At 41.9% G+C, this 26515-nt stretch overlaps 1 protein-coding gene across 1 annotated transcript in view; it reads right to left on the bottom strand.

Annotated features, from left to right (window-relative positions):
• LOC110530309 (pappalysin-2) overlaps nucleotides 1-26515 on the bottom strand; it is an 84536-nt gene that overhangs the window by 9920 nt on the left and 48101 nt on the right. Inside the window, exons 9-21 of the mRNA XM_036985949.1 lie at nucleotides 23707-23835; nucleotides 23039-23124; nucleotides 20921-21117; nucleotides 20673-20792; nucleotides 20204-20339; nucleotides 19674-19848; nucleotides 19179-19350; nucleotides 16730-16907; nucleotides 8403-8616; nucleotides 7226-7394; nucleotides 6974-7106; nucleotides 4952-5061; nucleotides 3688-3759 (exon numbers count right to left, since the gene is read on the bottom strand). Coding sequence (XP_036841844.1) covers nucleotides 3688-3759; nucleotides 4952-5061; nucleotides 6974-7106; nucleotides 7226-7394; nucleotides 8403-8616; nucleotides 16730-16907; nucleotides 19179-19350; nucleotides 19674-19848; nucleotides 20204-20339; nucleotides 20673-20792; nucleotides 20921-21117; nucleotides 23039-23124; nucleotides 23707-23835 — 1891 coding nt within the window. The remainder of the gene's footprint in view (nucleotides 1-3687; nucleotides 3760-4951; nucleotides 5062-6973; nucleotides 7107-7225; nucleotides 7395-8402; nucleotides 8617-16729; nucleotides 16908-19178; nucleotides 19351-19673; nucleotides 19849-20203; nucleotides 20340-20672; nucleotides 20793-20920; nucleotides 21118-23038; nucleotides 23125-23706; nucleotides 23836-26515) is intronic.

Genomic DNA, 26515 nt, shown 5'->3' on the forward strand with positions numbered 1-26515 from the left:
GAGAACTGCATTGGTGTTTGCAGTGATGGTGCACAGACCATGGCAGGGATGAGAAAAGGACTTTGAGCACTCATCAAGAAGGCCTCACCTAATGCTGAGTGGACACACTGTGTTATACACAGAGAAGCACTGGAATCAAGGCACCTTTCCTCTGAATTAAGTGAGGTTATGACTGACATTGTAGGTGTAGTCAATTTTATAAAGACCAGACCACTAAAAACAAGAGTCTTCTCTGCTATCTGTGAGGAGATGAACATCAAGCTGTGCTGTGTCACAGTGAAGCAAGGTGGCTGTCACGAGGAAAAGTCTTGTCCCGAGTTGTTGAGCTCAGAGAGCAGATAAGAATGTTTTCGGAGCAGGAGCACAAGTATGACCTCGCAGAAAAATTTTGTGATGAGAACTTCCTGGCAAAACTGGCCTACCTGAGTGACATATTTGGAAAGCTAAATGAACTAAATCTACAGTTTCAAGGGAAAGATAAACACCCCCCTCAGGTCACATTCAAGATCAGCTCTTTCACTCAAAAGCTTGCAATGTGGGGCAGGCGACTTGATGAAGGAAATACTGATTCATTCAAGAACCTGCATGAATTTGTTGACACTACTGACGATGATGCCACCTCAGTGATTCCATATATTAAGGAGCATATTTCATCACTGATGGGATTCTTTAAAAAGCACTTCCCTGAAAACAGTTCCCAATATGACTGGGTGCACCAGCTCCAACTGGTTTCAGCTCTGAAGAGGAGGACCAGTTCATTGATATGATGTCTGACTCCACATTGAGACTGAGGTTCACATCACAGACACTGAGTGAATTATGGCTGAGTGTAGAGAGGCAGTATCCACTCTTAGGGCAGAGGGCCATGGGAATTCTTCTTCCTTTTGCAACATCTTATCTTTGTGAGACTGGCTTCTCTGCTGTTGCTGCACTGAAGACCAAGTACAGGTCCCAGCTAAACATTGAGCAGGAGCTGAGAGTTGCAGTATCATGCTTCAAACCCCGCTTTGAAAAGCTGTGCTCTGCAAAACGTGCTCATTGCAGCCATTAATCCTGATTTCCTCATTTTGATTTTCAAAAATCAGCACAAATTGTTTTATTCATTTTTGTTTTATAGGTCAAAGTGTTTCATATATTGTGCTCCTGAGTTAATGTTGCTGATCAATTTGAATTTATTATTATTGCTTGATTATATTTTATTTTATTTTTAAAAAATAGCTTAAAGACATTTTCCTCATCATTTGACATACAATACCCCATAATGACAAAGCAAAAACAGGTTTTTAGAAATGTTTGCAAATTTATAAATAAATAAAATATTCAGACCCTTTGCTATGAGACTCGAAATGGATCTCAGGTGCATCCTGTTTCCATTGATCATCCTTGAGATGTTTCAACAACTTGATTGGAGTCCGCTTGTGGTACATTCAATTGATTGGATATAATTTTGAAAAGCACACACCTGTGTATATAAGGTCCCACAGTTGAAAATGCATGTCAGAGCAAAAACCAAGCCGTGAGGTCAAATGAATTGTCTGTAGAGCTCTGCGACAGGAATTCCCCAAGAACAGAGGCCTCCATCATTCTTAAATGGAAGAAGCTTGGAACCACCAAGACTCTTCCTAGAGCTGGCCGCCTGGTCAAACTGAGCAATCGGGGGAAAAGGGCCTTGGTCAGGGAGGTGACCGAGAACCCGACGGTCACTCTAACAGAGCTCCAGAGTTCCTCTGTGGAGATGGGAGAACCTTCCAGAAGGGCAACCATTTCTGCAGCACTCCACCAATCAGACCCTTACGGTATTGCGGCCAGACAGAAGCCACTCCTCAGTAAAAGGCACTTGACAGCCCGCTTGGAGTTTGGCTAAAGGCACCTAACGGACTCTCAGACCATGAGAAATAAGATTGAACTCTTTGGCCTGAATGCCAATCTGGAGGTAACCTGGCACCATCCTTGCAGTGAAGCATGGAGGTGGCAGCATCATACTGTGGCGATTTTTTTAAGTGGCAGGGACTGAAAGACTATTCGGGATCGAGGGAAAGATGAACGGAGCAAAGTACAGAGAGATTCTTGATGAAAACAATTGGAGTATTGTTCCAATCTATTTTTTTGCTGATGAGATTGATGCATTTTGTTAACTGGGTTTTAAAGAGGAAAATGTTTGCCTAGATAATGAAGCAGGCTTATGGTAAAGCCAATTATGATAATGCCTCAGCTGACCTCTACACTTATCATCATCCTATTTTGTAAAGGAGCATCTGGATGAGATCTGGTGGGGAGCATTTGTAACACATGTGGACTGGTATAATTTACAATGTTGTCATGGAGTATCTGGTTATAAGCAACTGTTTTGCTTAGCAACATGCACGGGAAGGTGGAGGGGAAAAATGTGCTGGCAGGTAGATGGAATATTTTAATACCATGAGACATCAACAGTTTGTGTTCCATAGATAGTTCCAGGTTACACTAAAGTCAGTTGAATTCTGAATAAAAAGGTTCTGGGTAATAATAGAGTAATATATAACAGTTAATAAATGAATGGGGAAATATATCAAAATACAAAGCCTGCCTTTTGATCCCCAAAAATAGACTAAATCAAAGGAAACGATGAAAGAAAAATGGAACTGTCAGTCTCAGAAATTATGGTTTGTAGCATATCATTGCCAGTGATAAATATTTCAACAAATAAAGCCTGAACAAGGTAGAGAAAGAGGCTTATAGTTTGCAGTGAACCTTGCCATAGTTGAGCACATTTGGGCCCCATTTCAATCCACTGTAGATGAAAGAACTGCACTGTGGGTTCTTTCAGAACTCACACTTTTGTACTTAGCTGCTTTAAGGAAAGGTTTTACTAACAATGACTGTGATATGCGCTTGTCTTTACCTACCTTAGTTGATCGCACTGACTGTAAGCCGCTCTCGATAAGTGTCCGCAAAATGACCAAAATATAAATATAAATCAGATTAGTTAATTGTGTTAAAACTGACACAACCCGCAAGCTACTCCTCTCGCGGACAATGGATTTTGATGTGAAATCACAACTGCCCTTAAAAAATACAGCATAAACCTTCTCAGTGAACACACAGTGTGGTTTGCTTTATCTGCAATCGATTGAATTTGGGTCTTGGTTTGATATTCTCTGTTGTGTATGACTTAATATAAAATGGTCTTACAATGGTTTTATTTACTATTCACAGTCAAATTAAATCCCTTTTAACTGCATACATGTAGAGCCCCAAAAAAATTATGTCCAAAGAATCTTCTCTGAGATCAAGCTTAGGCTACTTTAAAGAAAGGGATAGACATGATCAGGTTAGAAATGCATTTTTCAAAGCATGTACTGCACAGGTCTTCATTTTGAAGACTAACACAATAGAGAGATAAAACCGACTGTCCGGATAGAACAGAGCAGCCTAGATTTGCAAAAGATCTTACGTCTCATCTTTAATCATGTTGGTACTGTATAATAATGTAGGCACATTACCTGGATTAAAATACTATTGAAAATCCTTTCAAATAATTGATATGTGCTTTTCTGGCATAATGGACCAATACAATACTCCCAAAACTGCAAACCTCACTCATCTGGCACTCCAGGCAGGCTAGAGCAAACACAAAGTTTGTTTTTTAAGACTTTAAATAGTAAAGGAACCCTGTGTGGCAGGCACTATGCAGTATAGAACACTCACCTCACATGACTGGATACAGTGGATCAGTTTGGGGTCAGGATGCCACCTCGTCATTCCTGTGCAAACAATGCCCTGTAATGTAACATTGATTGAGACATTGTAATTAGTTATCAGTATCTACAGCAATATCTATAGATCCAAACCTATTTTGGTTATACTAGGCTTACAGGAGACAGTTTGTCTGTACACAGGACTTTATTTTTGTTCAATGACTACACTTGATAAAGATATCTAAATGCACTTACATCTCTAGCTTTACTCTAATGCTCCCATCAAACCAAAAACATTTAGTCAACAAGCCCATATTTTGTGTTATGAAATGATCCAGCCAAAATGGCCCTGTCATCTTGAGTTCTCCTCATAATGGTGTGTGGCATTGACTTTCTACCTCAACGACAGCATACTAATCGTATTGTTTGACTGAAAAAGACTGTAGGAGTAACAGGATACCATTTTGTGTCCCAAAAGTTGTCTTGTAAAGGGATACAGACATGATTCCCATCTAGACTCAATCGAACATAATGCATTGGATCACGATGACCTGCCAGTAATACAACTCAAGTCATCAAAATCAGTGCCAAACTATTTGGCCTTCAGGCAGTTACGTCTGCTGGCTCAGTGAATGACCACCCAATAGAGTGTCAAATGATAGGGCTATTTACGTTAGCCTTCATGTCAAAGCGATCCTTCAAGATAATATTGGGCAGGTTGCCCTTCTTAAGAAAACAACAGTTAATTTCACTCTGACTCAATAGTGAAATTCCTAGACATTTTGCTGTGATGATTGCGTGTTGCGTAAATTCTTGAAAGGCGCCTATTTCTAATAGTATAAACTCTGATGTCACAACTTTTTTTTGTCCATCCGAATCTTTATACCTCATTATTTGCCATCTGCATGTCAAACTGGCAGAAATGACAATAAACATTTGATCTTAACAGAATTCACAGTGAGGCTAAGAGTGTCCTCCTAACTGAGCAGAAAAGAAGCAGGAAGATTGCACCTGGTTGTTTATATCGAACAATATAAATACATTCAGTAAAATAAGCTGCTAAGCGTAGGCCGGTGATTCATTTGCAGGAAAAGCTCAACTTGAAGGACTGACAACTGTTTGTTTTAGTCCATTATTCATCCAAATGAATCATTTGAGCAAGCCACAGAGCTGTGTGTGAAGCTCTAAGGTTACACAAGGTGAATATTAGCCAATACAACATAAAATGTTGCAAATAACAAAGCAGCAACGTCTACGTCAGTCAAACACCTTACCTGAACCCTGCCTGGCAGCATCCAGTGCTTGACGCTGTCTGCTGTGGTGCTATTGGCTAGAACCACTGGGTCATGCAAGGCCGCACTGCATGTTGGGTAGCAAACTGCACCTGCAGTGATACAAAGTAAGCTTTCCTTTCACTCCAATTTGCATCGGTTGAATTTATTCATGTGCAAAAAAAAAAAAGCCATAGTTAAGACGAGTCATCTGTGATTCAACAGCTTGGCAGCTCACCTAGCAAAGTAATTTACCACCTGCTACCTGCTATGGCTCTGTTTTATTTTGCCATGTTTATTTTGCCACAATATATGGGCAATAAATATACACATTTATATATATATATATTCTGTATATATACAGTACCAGTCAAAAGTTTGGACACACCTACTCATTCAAGGGTTTTTCTATATTTTTACTATTTTAGACATCGTAGAATAATAGTAATTCAAATCAAAACTATGAAATAACAAAAAAGTGTTAAACAAATAAAAATAGATTTTAGATTCTTCAAAGTAGCCACCCTTTCTTTGCCTTGATGACAGCTTTGCACACTCTTAGCATTCTCTGAACCAGCTTCATGAGGTAGTCCCCTGGAATGCATTTCAATTAACAGATGTGCCTTGTTAAAAGTTCATTTGTGGATTTAATGCGTTTGAGCCAATCAGTTGTGTTGTGACAACGTAGGGTTAGTATACAGAAGATAGACCAGTTGGTAAAAGACCATGTCCATATTATGTCAAAATAAGTTCAAACAAGCAAAGAGAAACAGCAGCAGTCCATCAGAGGATAAGTTCATTAGAGTTAACTGCACCTCATATTGTAGCCCAAATAAAGTCTTCACAGAGTTCAAGTAACAGACACATCTCAACATAAACTGTTCAGAGGAGACTGCGTGAATCAGGCCTTAATTTGTTGAATTGCTACAAAGAAACCACTACTAAAGGACACCAATAAGAAGAAAATATTTGCTTGGGCCAAGAAACACGAGCAATGGACATTAGACGGTGGAAATCTGTCCTTTGGTCTGATGAGTCCAAATTTTAGGTTTTTGGTTCCAACCACCGTGTCTTTGTGAGACGCAGAGTAGGTGAACGGATGATCTCCGAATGTGTTGTTCCCACCGTAATGCATGGAGGAGGAGGTGTGATGGTGTGGGGGTGCTTTGCTGGTGACACTGCCTGTCGTTTATTTAGAATTCAAGGCACACTTAACCAGCATGGCTACCACAGCATTCTGCAGCTATACGCCATCCCATCTTGTTTGCGCTTAGTGGGACTATCATTACTTTTTCAACAGGATAACGACCCATAACACACCTCCAGACTGTATAAGGGCTATTTGACCAAGAAGGAGAGTGATGGAGTGCTGCATTAGATCACCTGGCCTCCACAATCACCCGACCTCAGCCCAATTGAGATTTGGGATGATTTGGAACGTGTAGTGAAGTAATAACAGCCAACAAGTGCTCAGCATATGTGGGAACTCCTTCAAGGCTGTTGGAAAAGCATTCCCGGTGACTACCTCATGAAGCTGTTTGAGAGAATGCCAAGAGTGTGCAAAGCGGTCATCAAGGCAAAGAAAGGGTGGCTACTTTGTAGAATCTAAAATCTATTTTTATTTGTTTAACACTTTTTTGTTTGTTACATGATTCCATATCTGTTGTTTCATAGTTTGGATGTATTCACTATTATTCTACAATGTAGAAAATAGTACAGATAAAGAAAAATATTTGTCTGGTACTTTGTATATATTACCACGGTACAGTATTACATAATCATGAGATGTTTCAAATTATCTGACTTTACACTGTAGAAACTTTCAGACTAAAGAAATACCAACTAAAATGCATTCTATGTAGAATCAATAAATATATGTAATTATCAGAACGATGCAGTGCATAATTTCTTTGAAATAATACTGACAGTCTGTTGATTACTACAGTACATTGCAGTACATTACAACGCTAAAGTAAGTGTAATACGGAGTTTCCTCAAGCTGGAGGAGTTCAGAAGGAGACTTACCAACACTGAAGCCCTCGTCACAGGCATACTGAATCCGATTGACATCAGGGGGAGGTGGGCAGGCTTCATTCAACCTTGTACACATTGTGAACTTCTCTGTCCACTCTCCATCTTTAGTGCAGCGAATTGTGTGCTGTCAGGAGAGATAAAAACAGAATGAATAAGATATGGCACTTTATTAATGGAATGACAGCTCAGACAGTGGACCTATATTGCATCTTTTATTTTGTATAAAGAGAGCTAAAGCATTACGTTTTCCGAGGCATGAGGACACTGGAGGGTACAGAGGCTGTTGTAGTGCCTGCCATTGGTGCAGGTGAACATGCCCTCATAGACAGCAGGTAGAGATGGACAGGGAATGGGTTCACAGCCCCCCTCCTCCCACTGGCCCCCCTCTACACACTCCACCTTCAGAAACCTTCTGGGGACGCACAAACACACACACAAGCACACACATACTGTCAGTAGGAATACCGGCCTACGCCATCGGCCTTCACATACACAGTACTGACATACGGTGACGCACTAACAAACACCTACACGTTTTATGTAATCTCTGGCTAAACCTGAGGGAATAAGTCAGTACATGGACTAAAACCAGGAGTGAAAAAGAGAGGGATACAGGATTCACAAGCCTCAGTAATAACACGTTATTGTACCGGTTACCATTTTCAATAAAATTGTGGTGTTAACAATGTATTTGAGTAAATACATTTAAAACATGTCAAAGTTCATAATAAACAAGATCTTTTCAACCGATTTAATAGTGCTTTTGGTTCTTCACATATTGTAACTCATTAGAAGTCCTTAAGACATTCACATATCTTAAAAGTGAGTTGAGAATCTCATAAAGAAGTCCAGATATTAAATAAAGATTAAATAAAAATGAACAAAAATAAAAAAGGTGCAAATGCCCTGTTCTGATATCAGTTTGTACCTGCAGTTGGTCCAGTACAACATGCTGAGCAGTCTTAGAAAGTTTAGATAGATTCAAGAACAATGTCTTTGACGGGCCGATATGCCCAATAGTAAGGGATAATGCTGACTCCAACAAAGAGAGGAAAGAAACCCGCAACATCGGCTTACTAATGGGTAACCAACTCATTAGAAACACGTGAATCACATTGATAATCAGGCTAAGTTACCCAATGAATAAAACTGGAAAACAATAATGAGAAAAGTAGACATTGGTATGGATCTTTCTGGAGATGTATGTCCCTATACTTTAAAACCATACACAGGTATGCAGGGTTTATGGATTTAAAGGTACATTTAAATGTACGAATTGTGCTATTTAAACTCAGGATCCGTGGGAGAAATATGTGATGCATTCATTGTTTCCTGTTACATAAAATAGCAGCTTCTAACACTGTTCTATAACACGTTTATGGAGCAGAGCAAAAGAAGTGATACATAACACATTACTCACTTTCTGGACTTTGTTTTTAGGCTGCCAGTAACATAGCAACCTGGGTTACATTTGTAACGGCATACGGTACCCACATCATGCCCTGTACCTTCACACTGGGGCACTAGGAGCTTGGCATTGGGTACTGTTGGAGGCTCTGGGCACTCTATCTTACAGTAGGCTTCAGGGAAGGACCATAGACCATCATCTAAACACACCAACCTATCACTGTCTCCTGCAAAACAAATAAAAGGCACAAAATCTATTCAAACCTCACACAGAAAAATAATCCAATGATCAGTAGTTTGTTAATAAGTTAGTTATTAACACTCTTAATGAATCTGACATCTGGAATCAGTCCGTTCATTTGAATGCTAAGACATAAGGTAAGTTTGTGGACTGTTAGTGATTTATTATGATCAATTGTATTGTATGTGTCCATACCTGCCGGTGCCTAGAGCTAAATTATCTAAGGCCTCACGCAAGGTTATGTTGGTATGTATATGTAATCAATACTCTAAAAGTTGTGTTCATTTTATTGGTCTATAAAATGTAATGAATATTTTACATGGTTTAAAGTGTTTTATGAGGTCTTTAAGCTTTGCTCTAGTGTTGCAATCATTAAAAAAAATCCAATACAGCTGTATAAGGAGGAATCGCTGAGTATTGAGTAATGCATGGCACTGGGTACATAGGAACTGGGATCAACATGCATGTTGGGTCAATATCGGTAACCTATCAAACAATTCAGAAGAGCTCATTGACTGACCACAGCCAGTGATCCAGCAGTAGTCTATGTAGCCAACTTAAAGCAGCCTAACAAACTGCTGTCAATAACAAGATAGGTTGCGGTTAACATCTGTTGGGAGTTGCCATCTGGGTCGTTCCACCAATTAGGTGCATTTGGGTAGTGTAACTTGGCAAAAAAAACATTTCACCAAATGTTTTAAATTCTGTCGTAAAGAGCACATGTTCAACTTAATAAAAAACACATTCTCCAACCTATAGAAGTTAAGTAAAAACAAGTGTACTATAGTAAGTGGCTATTATGTGCCAAATAAAGTTGTATTTGATTAACAACTGTATTTGATTAACGTTTATTGAAAAAGTATGAATTTCAGCAAACAAAGGTAAGCAACTACAGAGGACAAACATAGGTACAAGGTTAGTGTTTCATAATGAAACATTTTTTAAGTATTGACCTTGGGCGAATCGATGTAGTCCGAGCTGAATTCCACAAAGGCTGGTCTCTCGAGTTCATCAGAAACTTCCTTGGAGTGGAGTTTCGTCAGCTAGGGAAATGGAGGCTTGTTGGTGTGCAACAGGGAAGGGCAATTTATTGCACGTTTAAATTGTTAAAGGTCCAATGCTGATAGGCTCTTGGTAAAGATCAATTTCTCAAGCAAGGATTGTGTGGGTGTGGTCTGAGTGGGGAGGGGAAAACGAAAAACTAGCTGTTAATGCAGAAAGGTTTGGAACAATCTTTCTTATTGGTCTATTAATTAATGTATCGCCTGGTGATGGTACTACCCAAACCAGATCAAACCAGACGCATCTTGTTTCAAGTGGCCAAGTCCCGTCATGTGATCTTATAATGGATGAACTGGGAATCAGACTTGAGATCTGATTACGTCAGTAAAAAGTTTACGACTTCATATGTAGTGTACAGTTGAAGTCAGAAGATTACATACACCTTAGCCAAATAAGTTTGAACTCAGTTTTTCACAATTCCAGACATTTAATCCTAGTAAAAATTCCCTGTCTTAGGTCAGTTAGGATCACCACTTAATTTTAAGAATGTGAAATGTCAGAATAATAGTAGAGAGAATGATTTATTTCAGCTTTAACTTATTTTATCATATTCCCAGTGCGTCAGAAGTTTACATACACTCAATTAGTATTTGGTGGCATTTCCTTTACATTTTTTAGCTTGTGTCAAACGTTTCGGGTAGCCTTCCACAAGCTTCCCACAATAAGTTGGGAGAATTGTGGCCCATTCCTCCTGACAGAGCTGGTGTAACTGAGTCAGGTTTGTAGGCCTCCTTGCTCGCATACACTTTTTCAGATCTGCCCACAAAATGGGATTGAGGTCAGGGCTTTGTGATGGCCACTCCAATACCATGACTTTGTTGTCCTTAAGCCATTTTGCCACAACTTTGGAAGTATTCTTGGGGTCATTGTCCATTTGCGACCAAGCTTTAACATCCTGACTGATGTCTTGAGATGTTGCTTCAATATATCCACATAATTTTCCTACCTCATGATGCCATCTATTTTGTGAAGTGCACTAGTTCCTCCTGCAGCAAAGCACCCCCACAACATGACGCTGCCACCCCCGTGCTTCACAGTTGGGATGACGTTCTTCGGCTTGCAAGCCTCACTGTCACACCCTGACCTGAGTATTCTTTGTTTTCTTTGTATATTTTGGTTAGGTCAGGGTGTGACGAGGGTTATGTATGTGTTTTTGTATTGTCTAGGATTTTTGTAGGTTTATGGGGTTGTTTACCATCTAGGTGTTTATGTATGTCTATGGTTGCCTAGATTGGTTCTCAATTAGAGGCAGCTGTTTATCGTTGTCTCTGATTGGGAACCATATTTAGGCAGCCATCGTCTTTGGGTATTTCGTGGGTTATTGTCTATGTGATGTTGCATGTTTGCACTCAGTATTTATAGCGGTCATGTTCATTTTGATATTTTTTTTAGTGTACTTTGTGTTTGTTTTCATCTATCATTAAAAAGATGTATTGACATCACGCTGCGCTTTGGTCTCCTCAATACGACGATCGTGACACTCACTCTTTTTCCTCCAAACATAACGATGGTCATTATGGCCAAACAGTTATATTTTTGTTTCATCAGACCAGAGGACATTTCCCCAAAAAGTATGATCTTTGTTCCCATGTGCAGTTGCAAACTGTAGTCTGGCTTTTTTATGGCAGTTTTGGAGCAGTGGCCTCTTCCTTGCTGAGCGGCCTTTCAGGTTATGTCGATATAGGACTCGTTTAAAGTACGTTGTCTCTAGGAGACGGAACATGTTTCCTTCCTGAGCGGTATGATGGCTGCATAGTCCCATGGTGTTTATACTTGCGTACTATTGTTTGTACAGATGAACGTGGTGCCTTCAGGCGTTTGGAAATTGCTCCCAAGGATGAACCAGACTTGTGGAGGTCTACAAAAGAAATTCTGAGGTCTTGGCTGATTTCTTTTCATTTTCCCATGATGTCAAGCAAAGAGGCACTGAGTTTGAAGTTTTGACTCAAATTAAGTCAATTAGCCTATCAGAAGCTTCTAAAGCCATGGCATCATTTTCTGGAATTTTCCAAGCTGTTTAAAGGCACAATCAACTTAGTGTATGTAAACCTCTGACCCAATGGAATTGTGATACAGTGAATTATAAGTGAAATTATCTGTCTGTAAACAATTGTTGGAAAAAGTACTTGTGTCATGCACAAAGTTGATGTCCTAACCGACTTGCCAGAACTATAGTTTGTTAACAAGAAATGTGTGGAGTGGTTGAAAAACGAGATTGAATGACGCCAACCAAAGTGTAGGTAAACTTCCGACTTCAACTCTATATAATTTATGTAAGACAAAAAATGAAGGCATGGCATAGTGCTGCACTTTTAAAATGGCTGTGTTCCTATGGGAATTTGTGCATGTTTAGAGTGCCACCATTAGAGTGCCACCATTAGGAAAAAGATATGAAGAAAAAAATACATTGTAAAAAAATTGATAAAATACTTTTAGAATGGTAATTGGTGACATACTTTAATTCAAACCGACTTTCAAACCCAGCTATTCCCTAACATGGAGACAGTTTGTGAACCAACCCCCCCCCCCCCCCCCACAAATTTTAGAATCAATCTGGCTCTGGCTCTGGCTCTGTAATAGTCACGTTGTTGATGTACAACTGTATCAGAATTCCATGGTTCTTACCTTTCTAACAGTACTATGCACGTGTTTGTAGGACTTATAGTTTTGAAATCAAAATGTATCTAATGAAGGTAGTTTTCAATTTATCCCTTGCGTAGTCTCATTCTGTATACTCCCCTTGTCCTAAGGGTAAAAAAAGACCCACCTTCGCTAAACCCCTAAAATAAAGCAGCTTAATTGAATTTCAAACCCCAAACATATTTTGCATGAAGAAACAACCTGTCATTCATCACAAACTTTGTGAATATCTGGGTTTTCTCTCTGCGTTTAATCAGTGGACACCACTCGTTTTTATTACAACACATCTGTCATGAGTGTTTTCTTTACTAACGTAGAGGTTTATTATTATTGCTAAAGGTACTGCATAGGCGTAAACAATTTTTTTGGGGCAATAGCAACGATTAAAACATTCCCAAACCAGAAACCGTGGATTGATGGCAGCATTCGTGTGAAACTGAAAGCGCGAACCACTGCTTTTAATCAGGGCAAGGTGACCGGAAACATGACCGAATACAAACAGTGCAGCTATTCCCTCCGCAAGGCAATCAAATAAGCTAAGCGTCAATATAGAGACAAAGTAGAATCGCAATTCAACGGCTCAGACACAAGAGGTATGTGGCAGGGTCTACAGTCAATCACGGATTACAAAAAGAAAACCAGCCCAGTCACGGCCAGGATGCCTTGCTCCCAGGCAGACTAAATAACTTTTTTGCCCGCTTTGAGGACAATACAGTGCCACTGACACGGCCCGCAACCAAAACATGCAGACTCTCCTTCACTGCAGCCGAGGTGAGTAAAACATTTAAACGTGTTAACCATCGCAAGGCTGCAGGCCCAGACGGCATCCGAAGCTGCGCCCTCAGAGCATGCGCAGACCAGCTGGCTGGTGTGTATACAGACATATTCAATCAATCCCTATCCCAGTCTGCTGTTCCCACATGCTTCAAGAGGGCCACCTTTGTTCCTGTTCCCAAGAAAGCTAAGGTAACTGAGCTAAACGACTACCGCCCCGTAGCACTCACCTCCGTCATCATGAAGTGCTTTGAGAGACTAGTCAAGGACCATATCACCTCCACCCTACCTGGCACCCTAGACCCACTCCAATTTGCTTACCGCCCAAATAGGTCCACAGACGATGCAATCTCAACCACACTGCACACTGCCCTAACCCATCTGGACAAGAGGAATACCTATGTGAGAATGCTGTTCATTGACTACAGCTCAGCATTTAACACCATAGTACCCTCCAAACTCGTCATCAAGCTCGAGACCCTGGGTCTCGACCCCGCCCTGTGCAACTGGGTACTGGACTTCCTGAGGGGCCGCCCCCAGGTGGTGAGGGTAGGTAACAACATCCTCACCCCGCTGATCCTCAACACTGGGGCCCCACAAGGGTGCGTTCTGAGCCCTCTCCTGTACTCCATGTTCACCCACGACTGCGTGGCCACGCACGCCTCCAACTCAATCATCAAGTTTGCGGACGACACGACAGTGGTAGGCTTGATTACCAACAACGACGAGACGGCCTACAGGGAGGAGGTGAGGGCCCTCGGAGTGTGGTGTAAGGAAAATAACCTCACACTCAACGTCAACAAAACTAAGGAGATGATTGTGGACTTCAGGAAACAGCAGAGGGAACACCCCCCGATCCACATCGATGGAACAGTAGTGGAGAGGGTAGTAAGTTTTAAGTTCCTCGGCGTACACATCACAGACAAACTCAATTGGTCCACCCACACAGACAGCGTTGTGAAGAAGGCGCAGCAGCGCCTCTTCAACCTCAGGAGGCTGAAGAAATTCGGCTTGTCACCAAAAGCACTCACAAACTTCTACAGATGCACAATCGAGAGCATCCTGTCGGGCTGTATCACCGCCTGGTATGGCAACTGCTCCACCCACAACCGTAAGGCTCTCCAGAGGATAGTGAGGTCTGCACAACGCATCACCGGGGGCAAACTACCTGCCTTCCCGGACACCTATACCACCCGATGTCACAGGAAGGCCATAAAGATCATCAAGGACAACAACCACCCAAGCCACTGCCTGTTCACCCCGCTATCATCCAGAAGGCGAGGTCAGTACAGGTGCATCAAAGCTGGGACCCAGAGACTGAAAACCAGCTTCTATCTCAAGGCCATCAGAATGTTAAACAGCCACCCCTAACATCGAGTGGCTGCTGCCAACACACTGACTCAACTCCAGCCACTTTAATAATGGGAATTGATGTAAAATATATCACTAGCCACTTTAAACAATGCTACTTAATACAATGTTTACATACCCTACATTATTCATGTCATATGTCTACGTATATACTGTACTCTATATAATCTACTGCATCTTTATGTAATACATATATCACTAGCCACTTTAAACTATGCCACTTTGTTTACATACTCATCTCATATGTATATACACATCAATGATGTTATGGAAGACGACCAGTGGCCAGCGGGCAGTCATCCTCCTGTAGCTGTAAGTTCCAATCATCTTGTCCAGGTTGTCCACACCTCCTTTGTTGTGGTTGTAGTCCAGGATGATGGCTGGCTTCCTGTCCTCACGATCACTGATCTCAGCCGTTTTGTGCAGTGTGCTCAGGAGGACATCATTCTTGATCCTCTTTGGGAGGTAAGAAACTACAGTGGTGGTAGGGGGTGAAGGCAAACTTTGATGAGAAGGCCTCTCTTCCCCTTGTTGCGAGGAGTGCAGGTGCCAACCATGGTGATCTTCCTCTTCAAGAGTTGCTGGCTGAGTTCAATCAGTAGCACACATAATCTCAATTTGTCATGGTTGTTTTTGTAGTGTGTAAATTATTTTATAACTGCTGGGTTGACCCTCAGACAATCTTTGTACCCTGGTGGTGTACAGCTTTCATGGAAATATGAACAAAGGCGATGCTTCACTTTTTCTAATATTGGGATCACCAGAAAAAGTAATCAAATTTCAAGTTGAAAAAATAATTTAGTGGGTTTTCTCTGCTGTTAAGCATTCTGGCGGGTCATCTTTGACCTTTAAGACAACACAAGGGTTAAGTGTCGCTTAGAAAATGCCACCAGAGGGTCTCAGAGTTTAACGGGAAAAGTTTCACCGTCTTAAAATGAGAGTTCAGCTCACGTAACAGGGTTGACATTAAAATGAGGGAGAGGTTGTTTTTTTTACTTTAAAATGAATCACTAATGTCATGAAATAAATAATCATCTTTGGAAATGACTTTGTGGGTTAAGTGGGTTAAAATCTTCCTAGAAGTCACAGAGACTGCACAGATGTATTGAATTGTCCATGTGGTTTATATTAAAGGCCACTTAATTTAATTAATATAACAGGCTTTAATATATTTGTGCACAATCTCTACTTAAAATATCAAAGGCACTCATTTCGTGGAACGACCCATCTATCTATTTACCCCATTTCTTTCCGAAAGAGGAAACGTTAAGTTGTCAATAATAACTTTGGGTAGCGATCATGTGAGTGAGTGATTTCAGAGTAAAACCCTGTGATAGAAGACAGAAGCCAGGGGTAAAACCCTGTGGTAGAAGATAGAAGCCAGGGGTAAAACCCTGTAGTAGAAGATAGAAGCCTGGGGTAAAACCCTGTAGTAGAAGATAGAAGCCTGGGGTAAAACCCTGTAGTAGAAGATAGAAGCCTGGGGTAAAACCCTGTAGTAGAAGATTGAAGCCTGGGGTAAAACCCTGTAGTAGAAGATAGAAGCCTGGGGTAAAACCCTGTAGTAGAAGATAGAAGCCAGGGGTAAAACCCTGTAGTAGAAGATAGAAGCCAGGGGCCCTGAGGTACAGTAAATGAAATGGCAGGCGGGCTCTAAGCCAGCATGTTCTTACCAGCGTGAGCCCCACTTGGCCCTGCTGGCAACTCCAGAGTTAGAAGCCCTCTCTTGTTTGCCTTATTTCCTCTCTTCACCTGTCACCTGCTACTTTCCTATTTACACAGAGCCTAAAGGCATCTCTGCACTGGAAGTCGACCAAGATCAACTGCCAAGCTGTTCAGTTCAGTCTCATTCCCAGGGCCAGCAGAGCAGCCTCGCCTTACAACAACCGCTAATAGGTTAAAGCAGAGCAACACAGACGCACTCTAACGCCATGATGCCACGCCAGGCTAGACTCCAAGCCCCTCTGTGCACCCAACCAACATGAGGTAATAGACTGAGACTCCTCAGGTGAACTAGAAAACAGCAATAACAGCCTCATGGTCAAGCTAATTTATTTTCCACTCTGAGAAAATGTTAGATTGGGCCAATCATTTTGTGTAAAAGACTGAATGAATATCAAATTCCCACTTTATTAAAATGATAAATGGACCTATAATCATGTAAACCTATAAAATGTTATGAATACAACACACTGTATGTCAATTTGTATAATTACAACTGTACTGTTAATCATACTGTTAATCATACATACCCTGGAGTATGGCGGGGGGGTTGCAGGTGAAAGAGCACTGCTTGCCAAATGTTGTGCCCCAGGGGCAGCTGAAGGCAGCAAAGTAGACGTGAGACTGGTCAGGGGGGCCACAGTCGATTGGCTGACAGCTCACAACACGGTCCCATGCTCCATGTACACACTGAAGCTCCGTTTCTCGCTTTCAATTGGAGATTAATAAATAAATATTACAGTCTTGATGTGCTATGGCATACTACTACAGTAATATAAATATCTACTACTGCTGCTACTTGTAGTAATTCCTATATTTCGACAGTCATAGTAGGCTATTACTATTTCATGTTACTTTCACAATGCTCACAAATTCAATGTTGATGTGTAGGGGGATAAAGTGGAAGGGGCATATAATATACACTGCTCAAAAAAATAAAGGGAACACTAAAATAACACATCCTAGATCTGAATGAATGAAATATTCTTATTAAATACTTTTTTCTTTACATAGTTGAATGTGCTGAAAACAAAATTACACAAAAATTATCAATGGAAATCAAATTTATCAACCCATGGAGGTCTGGATTTGGAGTCACTCAAAATTAAAGTGGAAAACAACACTACAGGCTGATCCAACTTTGATGTAATGTCCTTAAAACAAGTCAAAATGAGGCTCAGTAGTGTGTGTAGCCTCCATGTGCTTGAATGACCTCCCTACAACGCCTGGTCATGCTCCTGATGAGGTGGCGGATGGTCTCCTGAGGGATCTCCTCCCAGACCTGGACTAAAGAATCCGCCAACTCCTGGACAGTCTGTGGTGCAACGTGGCGTTGGTGGATGGAGTGAAACATGATGTCCCAGATGTGCTCAATTGGATTCAGGTCTGGGGAACGGGCAGGAGCTGCTGACACACTCCAGCCACATGAGGTCTAGCATTGTCTTGCATTAGGAGGAACCCAGGGCCAACCGCACCAGCATATGGTCTCACAAGGGGTCTGAGGATCTCATCTCGGTACCTAATGGCAGTCAGGCTACCTCTGGCGAGCACATGGAGGGCTGTGTGGCCCCCCAAAGAAATGCCACCCCATACCATGACTGACCCACCGCCAAACCGGTCATGCTGGAGGATGTTGCAGGCAGCAGAACGTTCTCCACGGCGTCTCCAGACTCTGTCACGTCTGTCACATGTGCTCAGTGTGAACCTGCTTTCATCTGTGAAGAGCACAGGGCGCCAGTGGCGAATTTGCCAATCTTGGTGTTCTCTGGCAAATGCCAAACGTCCTGCACGGTGTTGGGCTGTAAGCACAACCCCCACCTGTGGACGTCGGGCCCTCATACCACCCTCATGGAGTCTGTTTCTGACCATTTGAGCAGACACATGCACATTTGTGGCCTGCTGGAGGTCATTTTGCAGGGCTCTGGCAGTGCTCCATCTTGCACAAAGGCGGAGGTAGCGGTCCTGCTGCTGGGTTGTTGCCCTTCTACGGCCTCCTCCACGTCTCCTGATGTACTGGCCTGTCTCCTGGTAGCGCATCCATGCTCTGGACACTACACTGACAGACACAGAAAACCTTCTTGCCACAGCTCGCATTGATGTGCCATCCTGAGTGAGCTGCACTACCTGAGCCACTTGTGTGGGTTGTAGACTCTGCCTCATGCTACCACTAGAGTGAAAGCACCGCCAGCATTCAAAAGTGACCAAAACATCAGCCAGGAAGCATAGGAACTGAGAAGTGGTCTGTGGTCCCCACCTGCAGAACCACTCCTTTATTGGGGGTGTCTTGCTAATTGCCTATAATTTCCACCTGTCTATTCCATTTGCACAACAGCATGTGACATTTATTGTCTATCAGTGTTGCTTCCTAAGTGGACAGTTTGATTTCACAGAAGTGTGATTGACTTGGAGGTACATTGTGTTGTTTAAGCGTTCCCTTTATTTTTTTGAGCAGTGTATAATTTATATATGATTTCTATAATGCTCTGAATTGCTTAAATAGAGAGAGCTTCTAGGGTTGTCAACCTAGTGTTGTGCTTACCTGATGGGGTAAGACCCGAGTCTAATCCTAGTGGTGTGCTTACCTGATGGTGTAAGAACCTAGTCTAATCCTAGTGTTGTGCGTACCTGATGGGGTAAGACCCTAGTCTAATCCTAGTGTTGTCCTTACCTGATGGGGTAAGACCCTAGTCTAATCCTAGTGTTGTGCTTACCTGATGGGGTAAGACCCTAGTCTAATCCTAGTTTTGTGCTTACCTGATGGGGTAAGACCCTAGTCTAATCCTAGTGTTGTGCTTACCTGATGGGGTAAGACCCTAGTCTAATCCTGGTGTTGTGCTTACCTGATGGGGTAAAACCCTAGTCTAATCCTGGTGTTGTGCTTACCTGATGGTGTAAAACCCTGGTCTAATCCTAGAGTTGTGTTGTGTTGTGCTTACCTTATGGGGTAAAACCCTAGTCTAATCCTAGTGTTGTCCTTACCTGAAAGGGTGGATGGCCCTTGCCACTGAGCACAGTGAGGGTAAAACCTTGATGACAGTGGACAGTGCAGTGAGAGGACTCAGTCGTCTCTATCCCGGTGCTGCAGGTGAGAGAGGCATGCTCCAGCTGAGGAGGACTGCATGTGTCCGTCTGGCAGGGCCGTCGTGAACAGCTAGGCCACCATAATCACACACACACAGAGGGAGAGGAGAATTACAGAGAGAAGGGTATGAGTTTAGCAATGTTCTTAGAATTTGGTTGATTATTTCAATCTTCAACAGATATGGTAACACATATCACACTCTGTGTGTGTGTGTGTGTGTGTGTGTGTGTGTGTGTGTGTGTGTGTGTGTGTGTGTGTGTGTGCGCACTGCTATGTTAATGGTTGTGTATGTCTGTGTGTATGCCTGAATGACTGGTTGTGTGTCTGTACATGTACATATGTGCACGTGTGTGTGCATGTGGAAGTCCTCGGAGACCCCACCCTCAGCGCACCTAGTGAGGGCAAAGGCGCTGAAGTGACATGATGTGCGCAGAGCGACTCCTGTCACGGCAACGAAGGGTGAGGAGAAGTTGAGGATGACAGCGGTAGTCAGGAAGAAGGGTTGACTCAGGTTGTGTGTCACGTTCACCACCAAGGGATTCTGCTGGCACGACAGCTCAAAGGAACCTAAGGACAGACACAGGCCCTTTTTCAAAGAATCTTTCCTCAATTCCTCCATATTCTCAAAATATATTGAACAAGAAAGTCCAAGGGGAGGGACCTCATCCTCAACTACAGTTGAGAAGGAGGCGAGGAATTGCGAAGAGAGATGGAGCCCCAGACAGGAATAAGACATGAATGCTTACTCACTACACTTTAAATATCACATGGCCATCATTGTAACCAGCCATAATAACTTGTTAGTCATAACCCTATCGCTACATATGTGTGAAGACATCTTGGCTTGAAAAATGTTTATTCAAACAGTCAGTCAGCTCTTTTGTCTGTCAAGACGAACAGGGTCGTTAGTTCAAGTTCATACCCAAGGAGTGGTTTCTGCCACCAGTATCACACAGTTGGATGAAGACTGATTTCCTGCACTGCTCTCCAGGCCAGGCTCCGTCTGAGGCCAGATAGATGATGACAGACGTGGCGACTCCAGGTTGCGCAAATCCCACCTGGGACAACAATTAGAGGTTTTATGACGACAACCCACTGAGTTCAACTTAATAATAATCAGTTCCTGAATGTTCCCCACTTCAATGGTAATTAGATTGCATGGTAATGATACCGGGGAAAATATGACAACAGAAACAACAGAAACTGTGACAAACATGGCATGACAAATTGGGAGAAAGTGCAAGGATGTGCCCTGGAACATAACAAAGGACTGTTGGAATATTACCTTGGACAGGGTCAAATAGTGTTTGGGCTATGGTCAAAAGTAGTGCACTGGAAATGGAATAGGGTGCCACATGCATCCTCTGTGGAGAACTAGTGGACTGGAGTACCTTCAGCCATACTGTGTCTTCCTCGCCATAGTGGGTCTGAGTGTATGACTGGGCCGTGCATGGAAACCATATGTCAAGTGACGGCTTCTCATTCATCTCCAGGTACTGGGGCTTGCATAGCTTTAATAAAAGGGGGATCATGCAGTAATTATTTAAAACCTCCATAACAACACTCAATATAGTCACATTTACAGAAAAATAACAGTATCCAGGAGGTGAAGGACAGAGCAGAGGTAAAGCACTGCTACCTTGCTAAGTGAGGGCTCTCCGGTGGCTGCCAGGGCAGGGCAGCTGCTTTGATCCTGATAGGAAGCTGCTGCGGTTGAAGCCCACTGGTCACTGTACCCATGAGGTGTGAAGTAACCACAGTCCTGTACGCTGGAACCCCTCTCAAACACCTCACACACACCATCACCCTCAAACACGTAGCACAGGCTGGGTTCATCTAGGGGAACCAATGGAGGGAAAGGTATGTGGTGAACAGGGCTGTGTCCCAAACGACACATTTACAGGGCACTACTTTTGACAAGGGCCCATAGGGCTCAAGTCCAAAGTAGCGCACTATATAAGGAATAGGGTGCCATTTGGAACTAATGCAATCTGGTGGGGGGGATTGCATTTTATAACAATAAGTAGATGGTGTCGTAATAAAACATTACCTAACTGGAAATCTGTGCTTTAATAATAAAGATGTCTGACAAAGGTTCAAACAGAGAGAATAAAAAAGCAAAACATCATGTAATACACAAAATATTCATAATGAGTGGGCTTGATGTGCATAACATCAGAGGCTGGACTTGGCCCTGTCTGTTAGTTACAGACAGCTGCATGGGTAAGAGAGAGTTCAGTCACTGACAAGGTATTGAATTGGCATAATTAATCCAAGGAACTATGTCTCAAAAGTAAAGTCTAGACAATTTGAAATCAAACCACATCATAGCAGGTTGTTTGGCCAATTGTGCGCTGACCATAATATACAGTATGTGTTTTTACTTCAGTTGTTTGTCATAGCAATATCACTCTCAGGATAATACGAGTTGATGTTCATGCTACAGATACATTGACTTAATGATCCATTCTGGTGTTGTAGGAGTTGTCAAGCATCAGAATACCCAAACATGGAAGCAAATTTGTGCATGACTGAGTGAGAGTGAGACGCTATCTTGAATGGTGAAATGATTCTGTTTTATAAGTGTTGCAATTTCTAATCTGTTTTTGCCAAAGTTTTTTTTCCTTCTGGTCGTGTTTGTTCCCTAAGAAAATGTAACACTCCCAGTCACGGCATCTCTGAACCTTCATGGAGCTGCTTTCTTTTTTCAATCTTGACGAAGTTGAGGATCTGTTGACGTCCTAGCTGAGTAATCAAAATTCTGTGCCAAATGGCACCCTATTCCCTTTATAATGTACTACTTACTTAACTACTTAATATGCATATTATGTGTATGTCATTAATTCTTGTCTTGTCCTTGTAAATCATTGATGATGCTTGAGGTTATAAAACAATTTCCCAAAATGAGATTAATGAAGTAATACTCATGAGGCTCTAGTCAAAAGTAGTGCACTGTAACGGAATAAGGTGCCATTTGGGACATACACATATACAGTATGTGAGAATAGAACATATGAACATATTTGAGTTACTCAGTAACCATTAGGCCTACTTCCTTATGATCTATATTGTGAGCCAAATGACACATTTTATAATAAGAAAACACATTGCTTTAACTAAGAGCATGATCATAAAGGAAGAGGACAAAAGCATTCCCCAGCATGGTAGATGCATTTATAGGCGACACAAGAACACCACAAATGTGAGGTTGACATTAGCTGTTGTTACTGTGTGTGCAATGTCTACTTTAACCTTGCCAAGTCTCTGAATGAAAACCAGAGAAAAGGCAGTGTGTCAGCTTGACAGTGTTGTTGTGGAAATCAAAATAAGCTAGCCTCAGTAGTAAACTTACCTCAGGAAATAAAAATACACTTCATAATTCACATCTCTGTTGTTGGAGTCTTTGAGTTCATATGGATTCATTTCGAATTCTATTCGATTATTATATGCATAATATGTAGTTTGGGTAAATTGGGATGGTTAAGCACAGACTGACTACAAATTAGTTTTGTGATATGAAATCAGTGCATGGAGCTAATGTGTGTGATGAGATATGACTCTTTACTTAAGTGTTAAGTTGTGACCTGTCTTGGCTTACACTAGTGTTCAACTTTATAAAGGCATTTTGACCGAATTCGAATTTAAACTTCTGCTTGCAATTACCGTTTTGGTCTAGTTGGGCTTCTGTTGTGGTCAGTCCACAGATTGTAGACTGAGACAAGGATTAGGAGAGCAGTCTTGTCTGTTCTTCACTCACCATTGCAATTGAAGCCTGACTCCATGTGGCACTTCTTAGAGCAGCCATCACCATCCAACAGATTGCCATCATCACAGTCTTCTGTCCTACAGAGAGAGAGACAGCAAGGATCAGTTGTCTCTATAGGCCATACACTTTCATTACAACACACAAACATCGTTTGATTTCACTAAATTCTCCACCTAGAGAGACCAATATGTATGAGACCAATATGTACAGGTATGACCTATGTGAGTATCACAAGAGGCTGGTGAGAGGAGGATGGCTCATAATAATGGCTGGGATGAAGTGAATGCAAAGGTATCAAACTCATGGAAACCTGTGTTTGATACCATTCCATTGATTCCGTTCCAGCAATTACAATGAGCCCATCCTCCCCAATTAAGGTACCACTTGACGTGCACACTTGCTAATTTAATTAACCTGTCTATCCCTATCTCAAGTTTGAGGTTAGTGCTCATGATCTTCTAAGGGATTTTATATTACATCATGTCCTGTGTATTTGAAACTGTCTGTACAAAGTGGTTGACTTGTTTACCATGTATCAATTAATCGTATGAATTGATGAATACATTAGGTACATTGTCATTCTACTGTTGGTGTTGTCTACATTGGATGAGAGAAAAGCTGACATATCTGTGATGTGAAGACTGTGTAAACTGACTGACCCCTGGAGTAGTCCATCTCCGCAGTAGGCAGCTCCATGGGTGTAGAGGAGAGGTGGGGAGAGCTCACTGAGGAGACCGTCTGCTTCCACCTGAACTCTGTACTGGTATTCCTTGTCCTTTACAATGTCGCTGTAGGAACACATAAAAACATTCAATATTCAAGTGTAAACATTGTTCAAATGACATGCTTGTCTCATGGAAACGTATTCCTTTACTAATACAGATATAGAGTACTATCTAACAACAACCATTTTGAACAACAAGGTTAGATGGACACTGCACAGTGCACATACACAATAAGAAACAGATTGTTCTTGTCAGTGTTGGGGAGTAGTGAACTATACATGTAGTTCGACTAGTAATTGAACTATATTTGTTTTCAGTAGCTCATTACTTTTTTTTTGCCTTGTAGCGGTGTAGCTAACTACTGGAACTACACACTACTTTTTTGCAGCAAAATAAAATATAATATGGGTGAAGTAAGTGTATCCCATGCTATTTTAGACATTTCCTAATGTTTTCACAAAACAAGACAGTTCCTAACTTCTTTACACTAATCCTATGGGTTGGGAGTTTGTTGGTGACCCCTACAGTCTGAATGTCTTTTTTTTTGCTCTTTTCCCTGTTGCCTTTTGGCAAGAGCGCCCACGAACTGTGAAACAGAAAGAAACCTAGAAATATTGAATTTGATAACTTAGAGAACTTACTGGAAAGAAAAGTTGAGTAATACTGAATATTTAGTGCTTAGATAATCAGAGTTTGCTGAACCAGAGGGGAATTTGGATGTTTTTTCCTTTGATGTTAATGAAAAGAGAATCCTGGTGATATAGCTTTATGCTAGCTGAATTCTATGCCTGTCTTGATGAATAACTAAAGTGCACATGATGTTTACAATCTTAAATCAGTCCGAATATTGACATAAGCATGTATGTGTGCTTCTACATCTGCATTGCTTGCTGTTTGGGTTTTTTGACTGTGTTTCTGTATAGCACTTTGTGACATCGGCTGATGTAAAAAAAAAAGGGCTTTATAAATCAATTTGATTGATTGATTATGCTTTTGAGAGTGATGGTCATTTAGATTTTAGAACGTTTTGCAATGTGCGTTTGCTATCGCTACATGTGCACTTCTTTGTATGAAAATGATTGAACAGTAATGGCACTCGAGTGTAGTTGCCTTGCCGCAGTGGAGAAGAACGTGGGTTTTTGCAACATGATCGGTAAATCCTTTTAAGACCTCTACATGTAAAAATAGTTATTATTACAGAACAGTTACTGAAACTTTGTTGTTGATAAAAGTAAGAGACTGAATAATTGATTATTCTGTAAGTTCTGTGCAGACTGGGTTTCATACCACCCGTTTGATTTGACAGCACCAACGCCACCTGCCATCTTCTACAAGCTACTTTGCCATTTACAGAGGGTCATCATCAGTATACAGTTTCTACAATCATAATCGTTGCCTCAACTCTAAAGAGAGACAATGATAATAAGTGATTGCGCTCACATTTTATTTTTATTTGGTACACAGTTGATTATAATTTATTTTACTGTTTTGGACAAAACTTTATTGTTGTGAATGAATGGCAGTTATGATACCACATCTCCGGATTCCTACCGCAACCTCTGAACCTTTATACCGGATCATCGCAGCGAGCTAGCTGCAATCCGAGCGGCTACTCCTGGCTAACATCCTTGTCCCGAAGCAAGCACCAGTTAGCCTTGAGCTAGCCTCAAGCTAGGCCAATCTCCCACCAGCTAATTCTTGGGCTACAATACCTCTTTTGCCAATTGGCCTGGACCCTTTACTGCAGACACGGAGCCCCGCCGATCCATCATGACTGGTCTGCCGACGTAATCGTCCGAGGTGGTTTCAACAGGCTCTTCCATTGCGACGACGCCGGAGGCCCCTCTGCTAGCCCTGGCCAGCTAGCTGTCTGAATCGCCGTGTCTCCAGCTCGCCTAGCGTGGTAGCGACTACTGAATCGGCTCCCTGACTCATCTATTTCTACTCATTGGACCCTATGATCACTCGGCTACACATGCCTCTCCCTAATGTCAATATGCCTTGTCTATTGCTATTGTTTGGTTAGTGATTGTCTTATTTCACTGTCGAGCCCCCAGTCCTGCCCAATATGCCTTAGATAGCCCTTTTGTTCCAACCTCCACACCTGGCTTTACTGGTGCCTCGAGAGTCAAAACCTCTCTCATCGTCACTCAATGCCTAGGTTTACCTCCACTGTACTCACATCCTACCATACCCTTGTCTGTACATTATGCCTTGAATCTATTCTTCCATGCCCAGAAATCTGCTCCTTTTACTCTCTGTTCCGAACACACTAGACGACCAGTTCTTATAGCCTTTAGCCATACCCTAATCCTACTCCTCCTCTGTTCCTCTGGTGATGTAGAGGTTAGCCCAGGACTTGCAACCCCCAGCGCCACTCCCATTCCCCAGGTGCTCTCATTTGTTGACTTCTTTAACCATAAAAACCTTGGTTTCATGCATGTTAACATTAGAAGCCTCCTCCCTAAGTTTCTTTTATTCACTGCATTAGCACACTCTGCCAACCAGGATGTCCTAGCTGTGTCTGAATCCTGGCTTAGGAAGGCCAAAAATCCTGAAATTTCCATCCCCAACTATATTTTCCGACAAGATAGAACTGCCAAAGGTGTCCGAGTTGCAATCTACTGCGGAGATAGCCTGCAGCATTCTGTCATACTATCCAGGTCTGTGCTCAAACAATTCAAGCTTTTACTTCTAAAAATTCACCTTTCCAGAAACAAGTCTCTCACTGTTGCCGCTTGTT

Source organism: Oncorhynchus mykiss, chromosome 8 (genome assembly GCF_013265735.2).
Source record: "Oncorhynchus mykiss isolate Arlee chromosome 8, USDA_OmykA_1.1, whole genome shotgun sequence".
In the NCBI taxonomy this organism is placed as follows: domain Eukaryota; kingdom Metazoa; phylum Chordata; class Actinopteri; order Salmoniformes; family Salmonidae; genus Oncorhynchus; species Oncorhynchus mykiss.